Below are 14,700 nucleotides of genomic sequence, written 5' to 3' on the forward strand. Positions count from 1 at the left end.
ATTGTCAGGAAAATTGATTCATATCTGAATGCGAGAAATTGAGCACAGCACAAGGCCTGGTGAGTTGGTGGCAGGCAAGTGTGAGGTTGTAGTCCAAATTGTGCTGGCTGTTTTGGAACTGCTGACTTTGAGCCACTCCCAGGTAATTAAATCCTGGACTTGCATGGACTCACCATGTCCAGAGCATGCTGAGTGACAGATGCCAATGCATCTGTCACTGAACTTCATTGCTGGACTCCACGATGCTGGGAGAAGTGGATTCCTCAGAATTATGCAAGGGAACATGCCTTTCCTGTTCTTTGTTTCTGGAAACCTTGGGCCCTTTTTTGTTTGAATATGGATTCTAGGCCTGATCATTCATTACGTTTCATTTTTAATTTTATTTTATTGCATTCCTTCATTTTACCTGTACTACATCAATGCACTCTGTACTAACCCAATGTAACTGGACTGTGTAATGAATTGACCTGTACGATCGGTATGCAAGACAAGTTTTTCACTGTATCTCAGTACAAGTGACAATAATAAACCAATACCAATTTTAAATGGACGTTTTTCATTTTTGATTGTTTAAACAATCTTCTTTGTTTTTAAGTACTTCAAATGTTAAAGTGGTTTCAAACTCTTCAAAGATTTTGATACAGGATGAGGCCCATGCCCCAAGCCTTGCTACTTGCCAAAGCTTATTGGAGCATTCGGGCACAGAGCATTTGTTCATTGACCAGTAAGTAGATTATAAGTGGATCAGAAGAGCGGAATTAAAATTGAGGAAGCTTTTGAATGATTCAGTGCACATATGATCCTCACCAAAACTGTAGGTTGTATGACTCAAATATTGCCAGACTGTTGGCAGTATTTACATACCATCTTTTAGTAGCAGTTGTGATGAATGCTGGTTTTTGACAGAATTGGCATGCAGACAACTGTGAAGAGTGCACCTCGTTTTGACTGCTGTGTAAAATGGATTATTGGATTTGATTTGCCAGCTAATTAAATATGACACTGTTGAGCAGGAGTAAGGGTTATGGCAATACTAAGGATAGAGAATTCTTTGGTATGGCAGATGTGGGATGTCAGCCTCTGTGGTTAGTTGGGTACTGAGGTGGTTTATTCCACAGGAGTATCATGGGGACACCTTGAATCAGCAGAGGAGCAAGTACCTACCATTACTGGAATTGGAGGTTTCATATTGGGGTGTGCATTCATGCTTTAAACACCAGTCCCATAATAGAATTGGCTTGACTTTGGAAGTTGCACCTGGCAGTCCTGAGGAAGTCGATAAAGATTGCTGGAGCACTAAGGGAGTTCCTTGTGTCCTGTAATGATTAAGGAGCTGCAGGATCAGGAGGCTGTGAAGTGAACATGGAGTTCTTGTCATTTTGAGTAGGTGAGTGTGACAGCTTTCAGATGGCAATTGCATTCCAACTGGATCATACTTTCTTCACAGATTTGGAATTGAAGTTGTTTATTTTGCACTGCTGATTATTCAGACTAGTGGGAATGATGGAGGGTGATTCATTGCATTTGATAACTGGTGAATTGAAATGTGAGGACAATGGAAACTTCTCCCTATTCTGGGTGGGAGGACACAGCTGAGAGCAGACTTGCAAGCAATGGAACAGACACATTTGAGATCCTTGTCATCTGTGGTGGAGGGGATGCCATGGATGAGGGGAAACAAAAATGCACAGGAAGCATTGGTATGGATATTAAACAGAATTATTTATTTGTAAGATTTGTCTGCCTTTTGAGTAAACTGATAAGTTGGTCATTTGAACAGTGTTAAATTTCACCAGTGTTATGTTGCCTTGCACAAGTAGTTTACACCAAACGCTAATTTACTTCCATTTCCTTTTTCACAGTGTTTGGTTTCAGATACAGTTCTCAAGGAACGCCTGGATCCAGAGACGTTAGAATCTCTTGGGCTTGTAAAACAATCTCAGCAGTTCAACCAGAAATCTGTTAAGATCAAAACCAAATTATTGTAAGTTATTGAAGATTTTTATTTTGCTCTTGCAGTGAATCTATGTGAACTGTGATTATACCAATGGGGATTGGCTACTATTGAATTTTCAGAGAGGTCAAATTTATTCTTAATATAACTTCATGCAGGCGTGGTATTTGCACTGAGTATCCATACAACATTTATGTCATTTAGATGTACAAATAAGACACAAGTGTGGTTAGGACCAGTAGTTTGTTTGCAGCTGACATTACTTTAAAGTGGAGATATAAGATTGGAGGCTGCGAGTGTTTTTATTTCTTGCTGCTAAGTTATAAATTAAATTGCTGTATTTGCAGCAACACAGTTTCTGAAATTTTAACTTCTCCTGTATGGAAAGCAATTGTGTTAAACTTGGGGAAATGTCAAAATAAATTGCATGAATTCAGCAGAAGTGAGCAAAAAAGAAATGTAAAAATCTGTTTAAACAAGGAAAAAAATTAACCAATTATTTTAAACTTTATATGAATAGAATGTTGTTCTTTTTAACCATTGCACTGGTTAATAAATTGAAAAGTTGTTTTAAATGATTTTTTGAAAGATCTGTGAAATAGCATGGCAGTTGCCAATACGCTGATGTTATACAAGCTGGATCAGAGAGTTAATTAAGAAACCTATTCTTCATACTTAAGTACAAACCAGAAAATATTGTTGTTCAAATTATTGATGTGCATCGAGGTGTACGCCTGCTACCATTAAATTATTCCATGACTCTTTCTCTTCCCATCGCACGTTTGATGCATGCACTTCTTCCAGTATATGTCACGTTAACTGCAACCTGCAACACTGACCACTCTGTTGTCTTACACGTCACCATCATTGATGTGTACCCATTTTGACTTGTAACCTCTTTGTCCCTTCTCTGATATTATAAAATTAATTCAAATTCCAAACATCACATGGTTCTGCCGTGTATTTCCCCTCTCATCTTATATGCACTTGCCTCAAAGCTGTTCCTTGTCTTCCTACCTAGTGTTGATTTGTAATCCTTTTTCCATGACTATCTTGACCCTATGTAGGATTGCACCTTGTCCCTTCAGCATCCTGCTCCAATAACATGCTCTTGATCTGTACTCCACCCCATGGTTTACAACCTTCTGAAAATTTGTCCATGCTAAAACACTGATTTGTGCAGGAAGTAGAATTTTGTAGTGTAGTATTTGTAATTCTACAAGTACATAACAAAAATTAATTTCACTGGTACCAGTGAATAAGGAGAATTTGATCTGATGAATCAGAGGAGACTGACTTGGGGTGGGAACCCTCAACATTTGATTTGTGAACAATGGAGGTAGTCAGTGATAATTAAAAGAAACAAAAGTGAAGTAAAAATAAACGGTTAGGTCCAGATAATATAATATAAATGCTAAACCAGTGCTACCCCAAGAAACAGATAGAATACTAACTTTGCAGGTGTTGCATCTACCTAACTTCTTAAGAATATAAGTAAGTTTCATGGTTCAGAAGAACACTAAGATATTAACACTGATACGGTTGTAAAGTTGACACAGTTTGTGCATTTGCTTCCAGTAATAAAATATGAATTGATATGAAACTTGTGTTTGATGAAAATGGGCAATGTAAAATCATCAGCCTGTACTCTCCAGCTTCGTTATTACAAGTTATAGGTTAATGAGGACAGTTGTCATCCACGGGTCTCACTTCCAACATGACTTGATATAGGAGAAATATGGAAAAGTCATGTGGGGGGGGTGGGGGGGGGTGGAAGCAATTCTAATGCATTGTATAGCATGTGGCATTGTGAAAGTTCTAGAGTCAAACAGCAGCAAAATAGGCTCTATGGCCCAACTGATCCATGCCAACTAAGATGCCCATCCAAGCTTGTCCTATTTGCTTGTGTTTGACCCATGTCCAAAACTTTTCCTATCCATGTACCTGCATAGTTATCTTTTAAGAGTTGTTATTGTACTTGCCTCAACCACTTCTTCTGGCACCTCATTCCCTTTACATACTACCCTCAGTGTATTTAAAAAAAATGTTGCCCTTCAAGTTCCTAGTAAACCTATGTCATCTGGTTCTCGATTCCCAAACCCTGGGAAAAAGACTGAGTGCATTCACCCTTTCTACATCCCTTATTATTTTATACACCTCTGTTGGATCACCCCTCACTCTTTTATGCTCCAAGGCAAAAAAAAGTCCTAGTCTGTCCAGTCTTTTGCTCTAACTCAGTCCCTCGAATCCTGGCAACATCCTTGTAAATCTTTTCTGCACTCTTTTTCCAGTTTATTAACATCTTTTCCAATAGCAGGGTGACCAAAACTGAACACAGTAGTCCAAGTGCAGCCTCACTTGTGTCTTGTACAACTGCAACATAACCTCCCAACTTGTATACTCAGTGCCCTGACTGATGAAGGCCAGTGTACCAAAAGCCTTTTTCACCACCCTGTCTACCTGTGACTCCACTTTCAGTGAACCATGTACCTGAACTCCAAGGTCCCTCTGTCCTACAACACTCCCCAGGACACTACCATTCACTGTGAACGTTCTACCTTGATTTGGTTTTCCAAAATGCAACACCTCACACTTAACTGAATTAAACTCCATTTGCCATTCCTCGGCCCACTTACTCAGCTGATCAAGATCCCCTGTAATTTTTGATAACCTTCACTGTCCGCTATACCACTGATTTTAGTGTCATCTGCAAACTTACTAACAATGCCTTGCACACTCTCATCCAAATGGTTGATATAAATGACAAACAACAATGGGCCCAGCAGCTGAGGCACACCACTAGTCACGGGGCTCCAGTCGAAGAAACAACCTTCCACCATCATCCTCTGCTTCCTACCATCGAGCCAATTGTGTATCCAATTAGCCAGCTCTCCCTGGATTCCATGCGATCTAACCTTCCAGATCAGCCTCTCATGTGGAACCTTATCAAAGGCCTTACTGAAGTCCATATTGACTACATCTACCGTCCTGCTGTCATCATCCTTCTTGGATATCATCAAAAAAGGTCACATGCCCCTATGTGAGTTAGTGTAAGCTCTTGATGAAAACACTCTTGCAAAGCACCCTGGAATGCTGTATTAAAGGTGCAACATAGAGTCAGACAGCATAGAAACATTCCCTTTGTGTCAGCCATCAAGTACCTATCTGCGCTAGTCCCATTTTCCAGCACTTGGCCTGCTTCTTAAATGTTGTGAGAATATCTGCATCCACCACCACTCCCACCCTTCCCATGACTCCACTTTCAAGGAACCATGTACCTGAATTCCAAAGTCCCTCTATTCTACAGCACCTTCTCAGGACCCTAACGTTTACTGTAAAAGTCCTACCTTGATTTGATTTTGCAAAATGCAGCATTTTGCACTTACCTGAATTAAACTCGATTTGCCATTCCTCAGCCTACTTCTCCAGCTGAACAAGATCCCACTGTAATTTTTGGTAACCTTCACTGTCAACAATACAGCCTATTTTAGTATCTGCAAACTGCTAACTATATCTTGTTACATTCTCATCCAAATCTTTCATATAGATGACAAGCAACAATGGGCCCAGCACCAACCCCTGAGATGCACCACTAGTCATGAGCCTCCAGTCTGAGAAACAACCTCCCACCACCCCCCTCTGCTTCCTACAATCAAGCCAATTGTGTAATCAATTAGCCAGTTGTCCCTGGATTCCATGTGATCTAACCTTTGAGAGCAGCCTACTATGTGTAACCATATCAAAGACCTTACTGAAATCCATATAGACCATGTTGACTGCCCTGCCCTCATCGACCTTTTGTCAATTCATCAAAAAAAATTCAAGTTTGTAAGATATGATCTCCCACAAACAAAGCCATGCTGACTATCCCTAATCAACCACTGTCTTTCCAGATGCATGTATATCTTATCCTTCAGAATCCTCTCTAGTAGCTTACTTACCACAGATGTTAGGGTTACTGGTCTATAGTTCCCAAGTTTTTCTTTGCAGCCCTTCTTAAATAAAGGCAGAACATTTGGTACCCTCCAGTCTTCATCTGTGGCTAACAATGATGCAAGTATCTCAGCCAGGGCTCCCACAATTTCTTCTCAAGCCTCCCAGTGTTCTTGGATATACCTGGTTAGGTCTTTGAGATTTGTGCACCTTCATATATTTTAAGATGTCCAACACCTCCTCTACTCTAATGTGAACAATCTCCATGACATCCCCATTAACTTTCCCCATTTCCCAAGTCTCCATGGTAAAAACTGAGACAAAATATTCACGGAGGACCTTGCCCATCTCCTGCGACTCTACACGTAGATGTCCACTTTGGTATTTAAATGCTCTCCTGTCTCCCAAAATACTCTTATTCCCTTAACTTATAAAATCTCTGTTACCTGATATAAACTGAACTAAGTTGTCTAAGTTTTCAATTTATATACAATTAGTGTCAATAAAAGTGTTGAATGTTCATATTTCAGAATGTATGACTTGAAGCATCCTGGTGCTTTGCGTCAGTGTGAAAAATTGGTTTATCTCCTTTTCTATCCCAATGCAATGTTTTTAATTTAAGCTGACTGTAAAGGCATACTGGATAAGGTTAAAATACTTTTCTGTAGCATGGGAAAGGTGAAAGGAAGTTGGGTCATTCAGGTGGTTGTTGTCTATCTTTCACCAACCAATAACAGATTGAATACAACAATGTCACGCTTGTAAATAGGTAGTGATCTGTGTATGCGTGTATACAAGTAGAATAGAAAGTTAAGGAAAATGCTTATGACAAGATAACAATGTTGAGATCATTCATTCATGCAATCTTTCATTCTTAGTTATAAGCAGCAGAAATTTAATTTGTTACGAGAAGAAAATGAAGGTTATGGAAAGCTTTTTACTGAGCTTGGCCAAGACTTATCTGGAAACCTCACAAGTGACCTAATACTAGAAAACATCAAATCACTTATCGGTAATGTACTGTCACAAAAATACAACATATAAATTGGTGGCTAAATGTGATGTTGCTCATGAATTACTTCGTATGCAACCAATTGCATTTTCAATTTGTGGATTGAATTTGTTTTAGTTTTTGGCTGTAGAGTATTGATGCACCATACATTTAATACCAAAAGTTTCAGATCTTTAATTATATGAGAACATGTATGTCCGTTATTACAGAAGAAAACAATTGAGGATTTGCTCGATAATATGTCAGAGTTATTTTGTTTCTAACTTAATTTAAAATATGGTTTGAAAAATGAGCCTGACTGTAGTCAATAAAATTCATAATTTCTTAAACTGTTAAGGTAAAGTGGGTTCTGATGATAATAGTCTTCCTGTTAAGGTCGAGATATTTTCGCTAGCCCACTAGTAACATGGCTCTCTTCAAGTCGCAAGTTAATGTTGGAAAATGTTAGTTTGTAAGTTGATCGGCTTCAGTTTGTTTAAAAAAAATTTATATTTTTGGCTTTTTATTTGTACAAATCCAGAAATTCCTATTTGTTGAGTAACTGACATTATTTGCATTATCACCATATTGATTTGAAAGTGAAAGGTGTTTGATTTTAGCGAGTGACAATGTTCTGAAGCTTTTATTGAATTAACAAGATGTGTTGTTGTTTCAAAGGTTGCTTCAACCTGGATCCAAACCGAGTTTTGGACATTATCTTAGAAGTTTATGAGTGTAGGCCAGAACACGATGACTTTTTTGTACCTTTGATAGAATCCTATATGTACATGTGCGAGCTACAGACTCTCTGTCATATCTTGGGCTTCAAATTTAAATTTTATCAGGTACTGTTTCAAAAAAAAAATCCTCTTTGGAATGTTATGACTGTTTTGCTTATATATTTTTAAATGGTGGCATGTCGATTGAGATCTTCGATGACTTGAAGCAATGGCAATGAATAGTGATTAACACTTGCCCATGGTAAGCCTTGTATGTGAACTTTTCATAGTTCAACTTGCATGGTTTTGTAATTATGACATTTAAACAAAAATTGATGTTGACTGGAGGTACTTATCTGTTTTGATAGTATATTCTCTCGCCTCCCTCCTGCACTATAGAACTGCTCAGCTGATGCCTTTTAGTTCTAGACTGTGGGAAAAGGTGTTGAGAAGACAGCCTCTCAAAACCAAGGTAAGTACCTGCATTCAACGATGTAATCTTGTCTGGTTAAAAGGTTGGATAATATTTTGAAGAATTTTCCTTTTCCCATTGTTTCAAGAAGAGTGGTGTTATTTGCATGATATCAATATTTTGAAGCAGTAACATGGCTTAATTAGGCAATAATGATTGAAATAACAATGAATTAAATCAGATTGCTGAAAAGCAATGTACATGAACTTGACTCACTTCCATGTGAAACCCAGAATTTATTCATTCGTAATGTGTGTCAAAAAAATAGTCATAAGTTTTATTCAAGGATATAACAATGGAATTTCCAGTTCACTTTTAGTCTTCTCATTCGTTTGGTTACTGCTTGATCTTTTAAATTGTGGAAATTTTGTCTACAACCATGTGAAAGAAGATTTAATTTTGCTATATCTTACTGCAATGTAATGGAAAGAAGAAAATATTAGGAACGTATTTTGTCACTTATTGGCACCAATCCTGTGAATGAGGATTTTGCTGCTTAATCAAAAATAATTCTTTAATATTTAAGGAACCAAATGGAGAGACGCCATCTTCACTTTATCGGGTAGCTGCGATTCTGCTCCAAAACAACTTGATAGAGCTTGATGACCTTTATGTCCATGTAAGTGAACTCATTACTTGGATTGAATGTCATGAGTGTAATATCCACAAGATGAATATCAGATGGGACCTGAGCTACAAAAACAAAACACTGCATGGACAAGTTTGAGAGCAAATGGCAAACAATTGCGAATGCTGGAAATATGAAATGAAATCTGAAAATGGTAGAGTTAGAGGTCAGGCAGCATTTGTGGAGAGGGAAATAGAGTTTATGTTTTTAGTTGATAACCTTTTATCAGATTAGATGCTCTTATTAGATGCTGTCTGAGTTGTTGAATGTTTCCAGAATTTCTGTTCAGAAGTCTGGAAACTGTTCTCAGGCTTGAAATCGAACTTTTAAGACAGTTACCACTTGAATATTCACAATTGAATATTCAAATATTCAATTGAACTCTCACAAATGGTATTGTCGTTGCTCTTAACCAAAATATAATTGATGTAAAATTTCTTGAAGTATGTCCTATGGTGAAGCTACCATCCTAGGATGTCCTATAATTGGCATTGAAATCACTGCTTAATATTTCCAAGGCAGGCTCAAAACATTTCTGGTTGGCCTTTTAAAAGCTGAAGTTTTTTGTGGTGAAAGACCATTTTTGCAATGATGTTACCTCAGTAAGTCCAACCCCCCCCCCCCCCCCCCACAGTATCCTATAGTATGTACAGCACAGAAACATGCCATCTAGCTTAACTGGTTAATCATATTTTCATACTCCACACCTCCACACAAAATACCATTTCAATTTAATAACATGTTGTTATATCCATTCATCTGTTTTGCCTTGTGTCTTTTATCTATTTCCTCTTAAGTGTATCTTTTGCCAAGAATTTCCTCTTGGCATTAAGTCTGCAGTTAACACGTGGTTGATTGTCATTGCTGGGGATTGAGGCAGCATAAGGGCACTGCATGTGTAGATGATGTTTGGGGTTTGGGCAGTACAGATCTGACCCACGAACTTGGGGAAGAAAAATATGACAGCGTGCTTGGATTAGCCACGTGTCAGTATCTCCTGATATCCAATAGCTTCTAAATAAAAACTAGGCAGTTAGATTTCAAGAATTATAAATACTAGATGACCTAACATTTGACTGAATTAATTTCATCCAAGAAAATGTAAATTAAACAGAAGTTGCTGCAATCCCTCTCAGCCATTTCCCTCTATTCGTTCAGGTTTTTTGTTCTGTGCCAGTTTAAGTGTTTGAGGGAACTTTGTGGTCTGCAATGGTTTCAATAGTCAGACCAATGATGGAATGCCAGCATGAAAACACTGCGGTATAGGAGACAGCAAGTTTGGAACAACGTTTTCATGTATGCATGCACTAAGACAGAAATCCAGAACTTGGCATTTATCCTAGGAAATTTCGGCAGGTCCAAGTAAAATCTGGGCCACCGATTGCATGTGTTATGTGGAAGCTATTATTTTATACTCTTGGCATTTTTTCCTTCATCTCCCTTTGGACACCTGGATATATTTCCTCAGTCTGGTAGTTAAATTTCTTTCAGCTGAAGTAACTGATTCATTGGGCTAGCTTGTGTCTCTTTGGAGAACAACTAGCTAGCTGCAATGTGCAGGTCAGCATGATTTTTACTTCTGCATCTGTAGGCAAACTTGAAGTATGAATGGGTTTGGCTGATTATTCCCCTTCAATTACACAAGAGGTGATGAAGATGTCAGGTGGGTCATCTGTGAGATGATTGGAATCAGCTAATTATACCAGATGAGGATTCATCAAGGATAGTTTTGCCTTTTATGGCTTGTTTTCAACAGAAACTCAGTTAGCCCTCTACTATTGAAACCTCTACAGTCCAGTACTTTCAACTTAAAATGGTCATTTGCACTTCCTTTTATTTGTTCTTCTAGCTTCTTCCTTTGGATACAAGCATTCTGGAACAACATAAACGTGAAATAGTTGAAGCTAAGCAAATTGCACGAAAGCTCACTTTGGTAGTGCTTTCTGCAGACAAACCAGATGAAAAAGAGAAGGAGAAGGAGAAAGAGGAAGAGAAAAATGAAAAGGTATGTTAAAATTATACATCAGTGAATGGTTAAGATTATTGGTTGTTCACCTTTGTTCCCTGATGTATTGGATCCAGGTATTATCAATGAAAATGAATGTTTTGGCAAAGTACTCCCCCAGTTTCATCGAGAACCTTGGTCCTCAGTAATGGGTTTGTCATCCAAAAAAACATAGTAGGAATAATAAATGCATTTTTCAACTGTGGTATTTACCTTTCAGGATGTCTGTTGCTCAGTGTTTGCTGAATATTTGATAAACTGAATTGCTTTGACTCAAGAAGCTGTATGAAATGAACTCCAAACTGAAATCAAAAGTTGATTTCATAAGCCCAGCAACACATTGCTTTGGTGTACAAGAACAAGTGAATTTATTGAGCAACATTTGTGATAGTGAATAAATGTGGGAATGTGATGAAAATAAGTTTTGGGTTGGTCAGCTAACATCACAGACAAATATAATTGCTGTTGCTTTCAGTCATGTGTTTTGATGATATCACATAGTTAAGAGCCTTGTTTCATTTTTGCCTGCCTTCTACTACATGGGACAATTATTTTTCATTTTTGCTTGCCTTCTACATGGGTCAATTATTGTTTCCTTTATATGAGCTATTTGAAGAGGAGTTTGGTGGAGTAAAGTTTGAACTGGTGTTTGCTCACTCTGACAGTATCTGCATTAGTAATTAATTGTGTACTAAGTGTGCCCTGTTTGAAAATTGTGATCTTGAGCACTAATAAAGATTTGTAAAAGGATGATGCCAATGGACAAGTTTGTATAGTTTCATTATTGTTTTCTTTTTTTCTGGAGTAAATTTGGACAACAATTAATTATGGATTGATCAGTTTGCATGTCTTGATTTGTTAATTGAAATGTCTGTTTACAGCCTCCCGACAATCAGAAGCTTGGATTATTAGAAGCTCTGCTGAAGATTGGTGATTGGTATCATGCACAGTGTATCATGGATCAGATACCTCCTTTCTATGCCACCTCACATAAACCAATAGCACTTGCTCTCTGTCAGTTGATTCATGTCATCACCGAACCCTTATATAGAAGGTAAGCGAATTTAATGATTCCAGTTGAACAAGTTGCTTGGAGTGTCCTTTTAAGTGCTGCATAATTTTATTTTTTTGAAAGGAAGTATTGACTTGGATAAGCTGGTTGAGGATAGAAAGGAGTGGATCGTGGTAAACTAGGAAACAAAATACAGCAGACTTTTAAATCTGAAATAAAAAAACAAAAATGCTTAATTTGCTCCTGAAGAGCAGTCGGGTCTAGGAATTCAGATGATTGGATCTTGGAGTTCAGATAATTGGATCTTGGAAGGTTGTAGTGCATTGAGAGAGTAGCAAGCACAAACTTATGGGATCTTGAGTGCAAATTTGTGAATTTATTAACCTTGCATTTGGTTTGGCCAGCATTCCAGTACTGAATCTAATTTTGAGAACGCTTTAAGAAAGATGTGAAGAATATTGACTGATGCAGTGATTTATCAGATTTGCTCCAGATATGAGGGAATTTAGCAAAAAAGTGAGGTTGGAAGGGAGCTCAAGGGAAGTTGGATAGGTATATTAATTACAATATATTGAGGTACAGTAGACAAAAAGCTGTTCACATCAGCTGATAGTGCAAAGACTAAGTGACACAGATTTAAAAGTTTTGGGCAAGCAATAAAGGGGAATATGAGCAAAAAAACTTTCATATAGTGAATGGTAATGACTTGTAACTTATGCCTATGAGGGTGAAGGAAGCAGACGTCTTCGGATTTCAAAACAAAATTGGATTCGTACTTGGCAGGGCTACAGGGATACAGCAGGAAAATATGACTCAACAGAGCATCAGGAAGTACTGGTTGGGCTGCATGGCCCATGCTGTTGTAAATTGACTCTGGGTGGTTCATGAAATAGAAAATAAGAGAAGTGCTCAGCAGATCTAGAAGCTGATATCTCCTTGGAATTGCAGAAGTTTATGGCACCAACGCACGTTTGTGCTTTATGACATAAATGAAAAAATTAACACCATTCTTCTATTCCCTCCCTTGTCTTTTTCATTTTGGTATTTTAAGCATATATATATACACATTTGAAACTAATTCCTGGACCCTGCTTCAACCAAAATTCTTTCAGCAAAACTAAGTTAAGTATGGTTATTCACTGAATATGTTCACAAATGTTTGACTGACAGCAGCAGGCGCCTGATATTTACAGAATTTCAGAAGTGTTCCTTTCTTGTAGACTTTGTTAATTAATGTCATTAGTTTTAATCTGTTCTGACCTTTGTGATCATTTTGGCATACATTTGTCTAAATCCTTCAAATTTTATTTGCAGAGTTGGTGTACCAAAAGGTGCCAAGGGAACAGTAATTCATTCACTTCGGAATGAAAGGGCTCCAAAACCAGTAGAAACATTTGAAGACTTGAGAAAGGAAGTCTTCAGCATGCTCTGCTACCTTGGCCCTCACCTTTGGCACGACCCTATCTTATTTGCTAAAGTGGTTCGCATAGGGAAGGCATTTATGAAAGAGGTTTGTGTGACCAGATTTTCTATCATCAAATTCTGAGTGGGCATTCATATTAGCACTAATGCTGTGCACATGTAAAGAGCTACCTTTTTTTCTGTTTTGTCAATTTGATTGCGTCAGACCAGTTCAGCCTATTGTGATTATTTAAATCTTTGGCCTGTTCTGCTCTCGTGTTCCTCCCTCCCGTCCCTCTCCCTAGACATCTGCCCACTTGTCTCCCCTCCCCCGGATGGACATCTGCACTCTTTTGACCAACTTGATGCAAAATCAATTTTTGAAATTATTACTACTGTTAGCATTCAACACTTAACCTGTCAAAGGTTGAATTGTAGTTGCTATTGAGACTGAAGAGAACATTTTCTTTGGAGTCCTGGTTTAGTTATCGTCTTGACTTTTATTTACAGCATTCGTCAGATGGAAGTAAGCAGGATGACAAGGAGCGAACGGTAAGTTCCCATATGCATTGGAGAGGAGGTTACTGGATATATTCCTCTGCTGTGTGGATTATATTGGTCTAGGTTTTGCTTAATGTACCTGGCCACCTACACTTGTACTTTAGATACTCAGATGACTTGGAGTTAACCTTTGGCTTATCCAGAAAGAAAAAAAATTGCTGGATGATTGCTTGGATTTGATTGGCAAGCCCCTGTGAGCCACCAGGATCTCTTAGAATATAATTAGGTCATGGGCAAGCAGGCCAAAACAAGTTCCACTCAAAACATCTGAGCAAACCTTCAAGCTACGCACCCAGCTTTTCTGTTTAAGCTGGTTGTTTTTCCTCAAACCTCCTGATGGGGGAGGCTTTACAAGAAGAGTCCAAATTGAAAAATGTGGGTATCTTCAGTTGAAATGCAGCATAGTGGCAAGTTCTCTGGAAGGAAACATAAACAGAAAGCTCTGCAGGTCAGATAATATTTTGGTGAGAGAAAGTTTCAAAGTTTCGGTTTGATCTCTATTTATCAGTTGTGTCTTTATCTCTGTGGATACTGCCTGCTGAGTGCCCAAAGAATATCCTCGGGAAGAAATCAGTTTATATTTGATTTTATTGTTTAGCTTGTGCAATAACAAATTAATTCAGCAGTAATAAAAATAGGAAATGCTTGTGATACTTGGCAGATTCAGCTGAGTTGCTCAGCAGGTCTGGCAGTATTTGTGGACAGAGAAGTGGAGTTAATGTTTCATTTCAAAGACCTTTTATCAGATGTGTTTTTCTTCCTCCACGGAAGTCACCTAATCTGAGTATCTCCAGCATTTTCTGTTTCTATTTCCAGCATCTACAATTGTTTTGCTTTTTAATTGGCAAACTGATGGGATATTCTGCATCTGCCCAAGAAGGCAAGTTAATATCCCATCCAGCAAAAGCATTTTTGGCAGAGAAACATTTCTTCACTGCTGCACTGGGAGTGTTGATGCAGATAAAGTGAAACAAAAAAATTTACTGTTTAATCATACTTCCAGTTTTAATGAAATTCAGATATA

General features: G+C 38.1%; 1 protein-coding gene across 2 annotated transcripts in view; it reads left to right on the forward strand.

Annotated features, from left to right (window-relative positions):
* The window catches only part of thoc2 (THO complex 2), a 106,157-nt gene that overhangs the window by 30,693 nt on the left and 60,764 nt on the right, over positions 1-14,700 (forward strand). The window contains exons 6-13 of one of the 2 annotated variants that reach the window (XM_052020987.1): positions 1,863-1,984; positions 6,766-6,899; positions 7,557-7,723; positions 8,596-8,688; positions 10,547-10,702; positions 11,584-11,756; positions 13,029-13,224; positions 13,626-13,667. In XM_052020987.1, coding sequence (XP_051876947.1) covers positions 1,863-1,984; positions 6,766-6,899; positions 7,557-7,723; positions 8,596-8,688; positions 10,547-10,702; positions 11,584-11,756; positions 13,029-13,224; positions 13,626-13,667 — 1,083 coding nt within the window. Of the gene's footprint in view, positions 1-1,862; positions 1,985-6,765; positions 6,900-7,556; positions 7,724-7,832; positions 8,070-8,595; positions 8,689-10,546; positions 10,703-11,583; positions 11,757-13,028; positions 13,225-13,625; positions 13,668-14,700 lie in introns of those variants that run through there. The other variant, XM_052020988.1, reaches the window with a different exon arrangement.

This window comes from Pristis pectinata, chromosome 8 (genome assembly GCF_009764475.1).
Source record: "Pristis pectinata isolate sPriPec2 chromosome 8, sPriPec2.1.pri, whole genome shotgun sequence".
Taxonomy (NCBI): Eukaryota; Metazoa; Chordata; class Chondrichthyes; order Rhinopristiformes; family Pristidae; genus Pristis; species Pristis pectinata.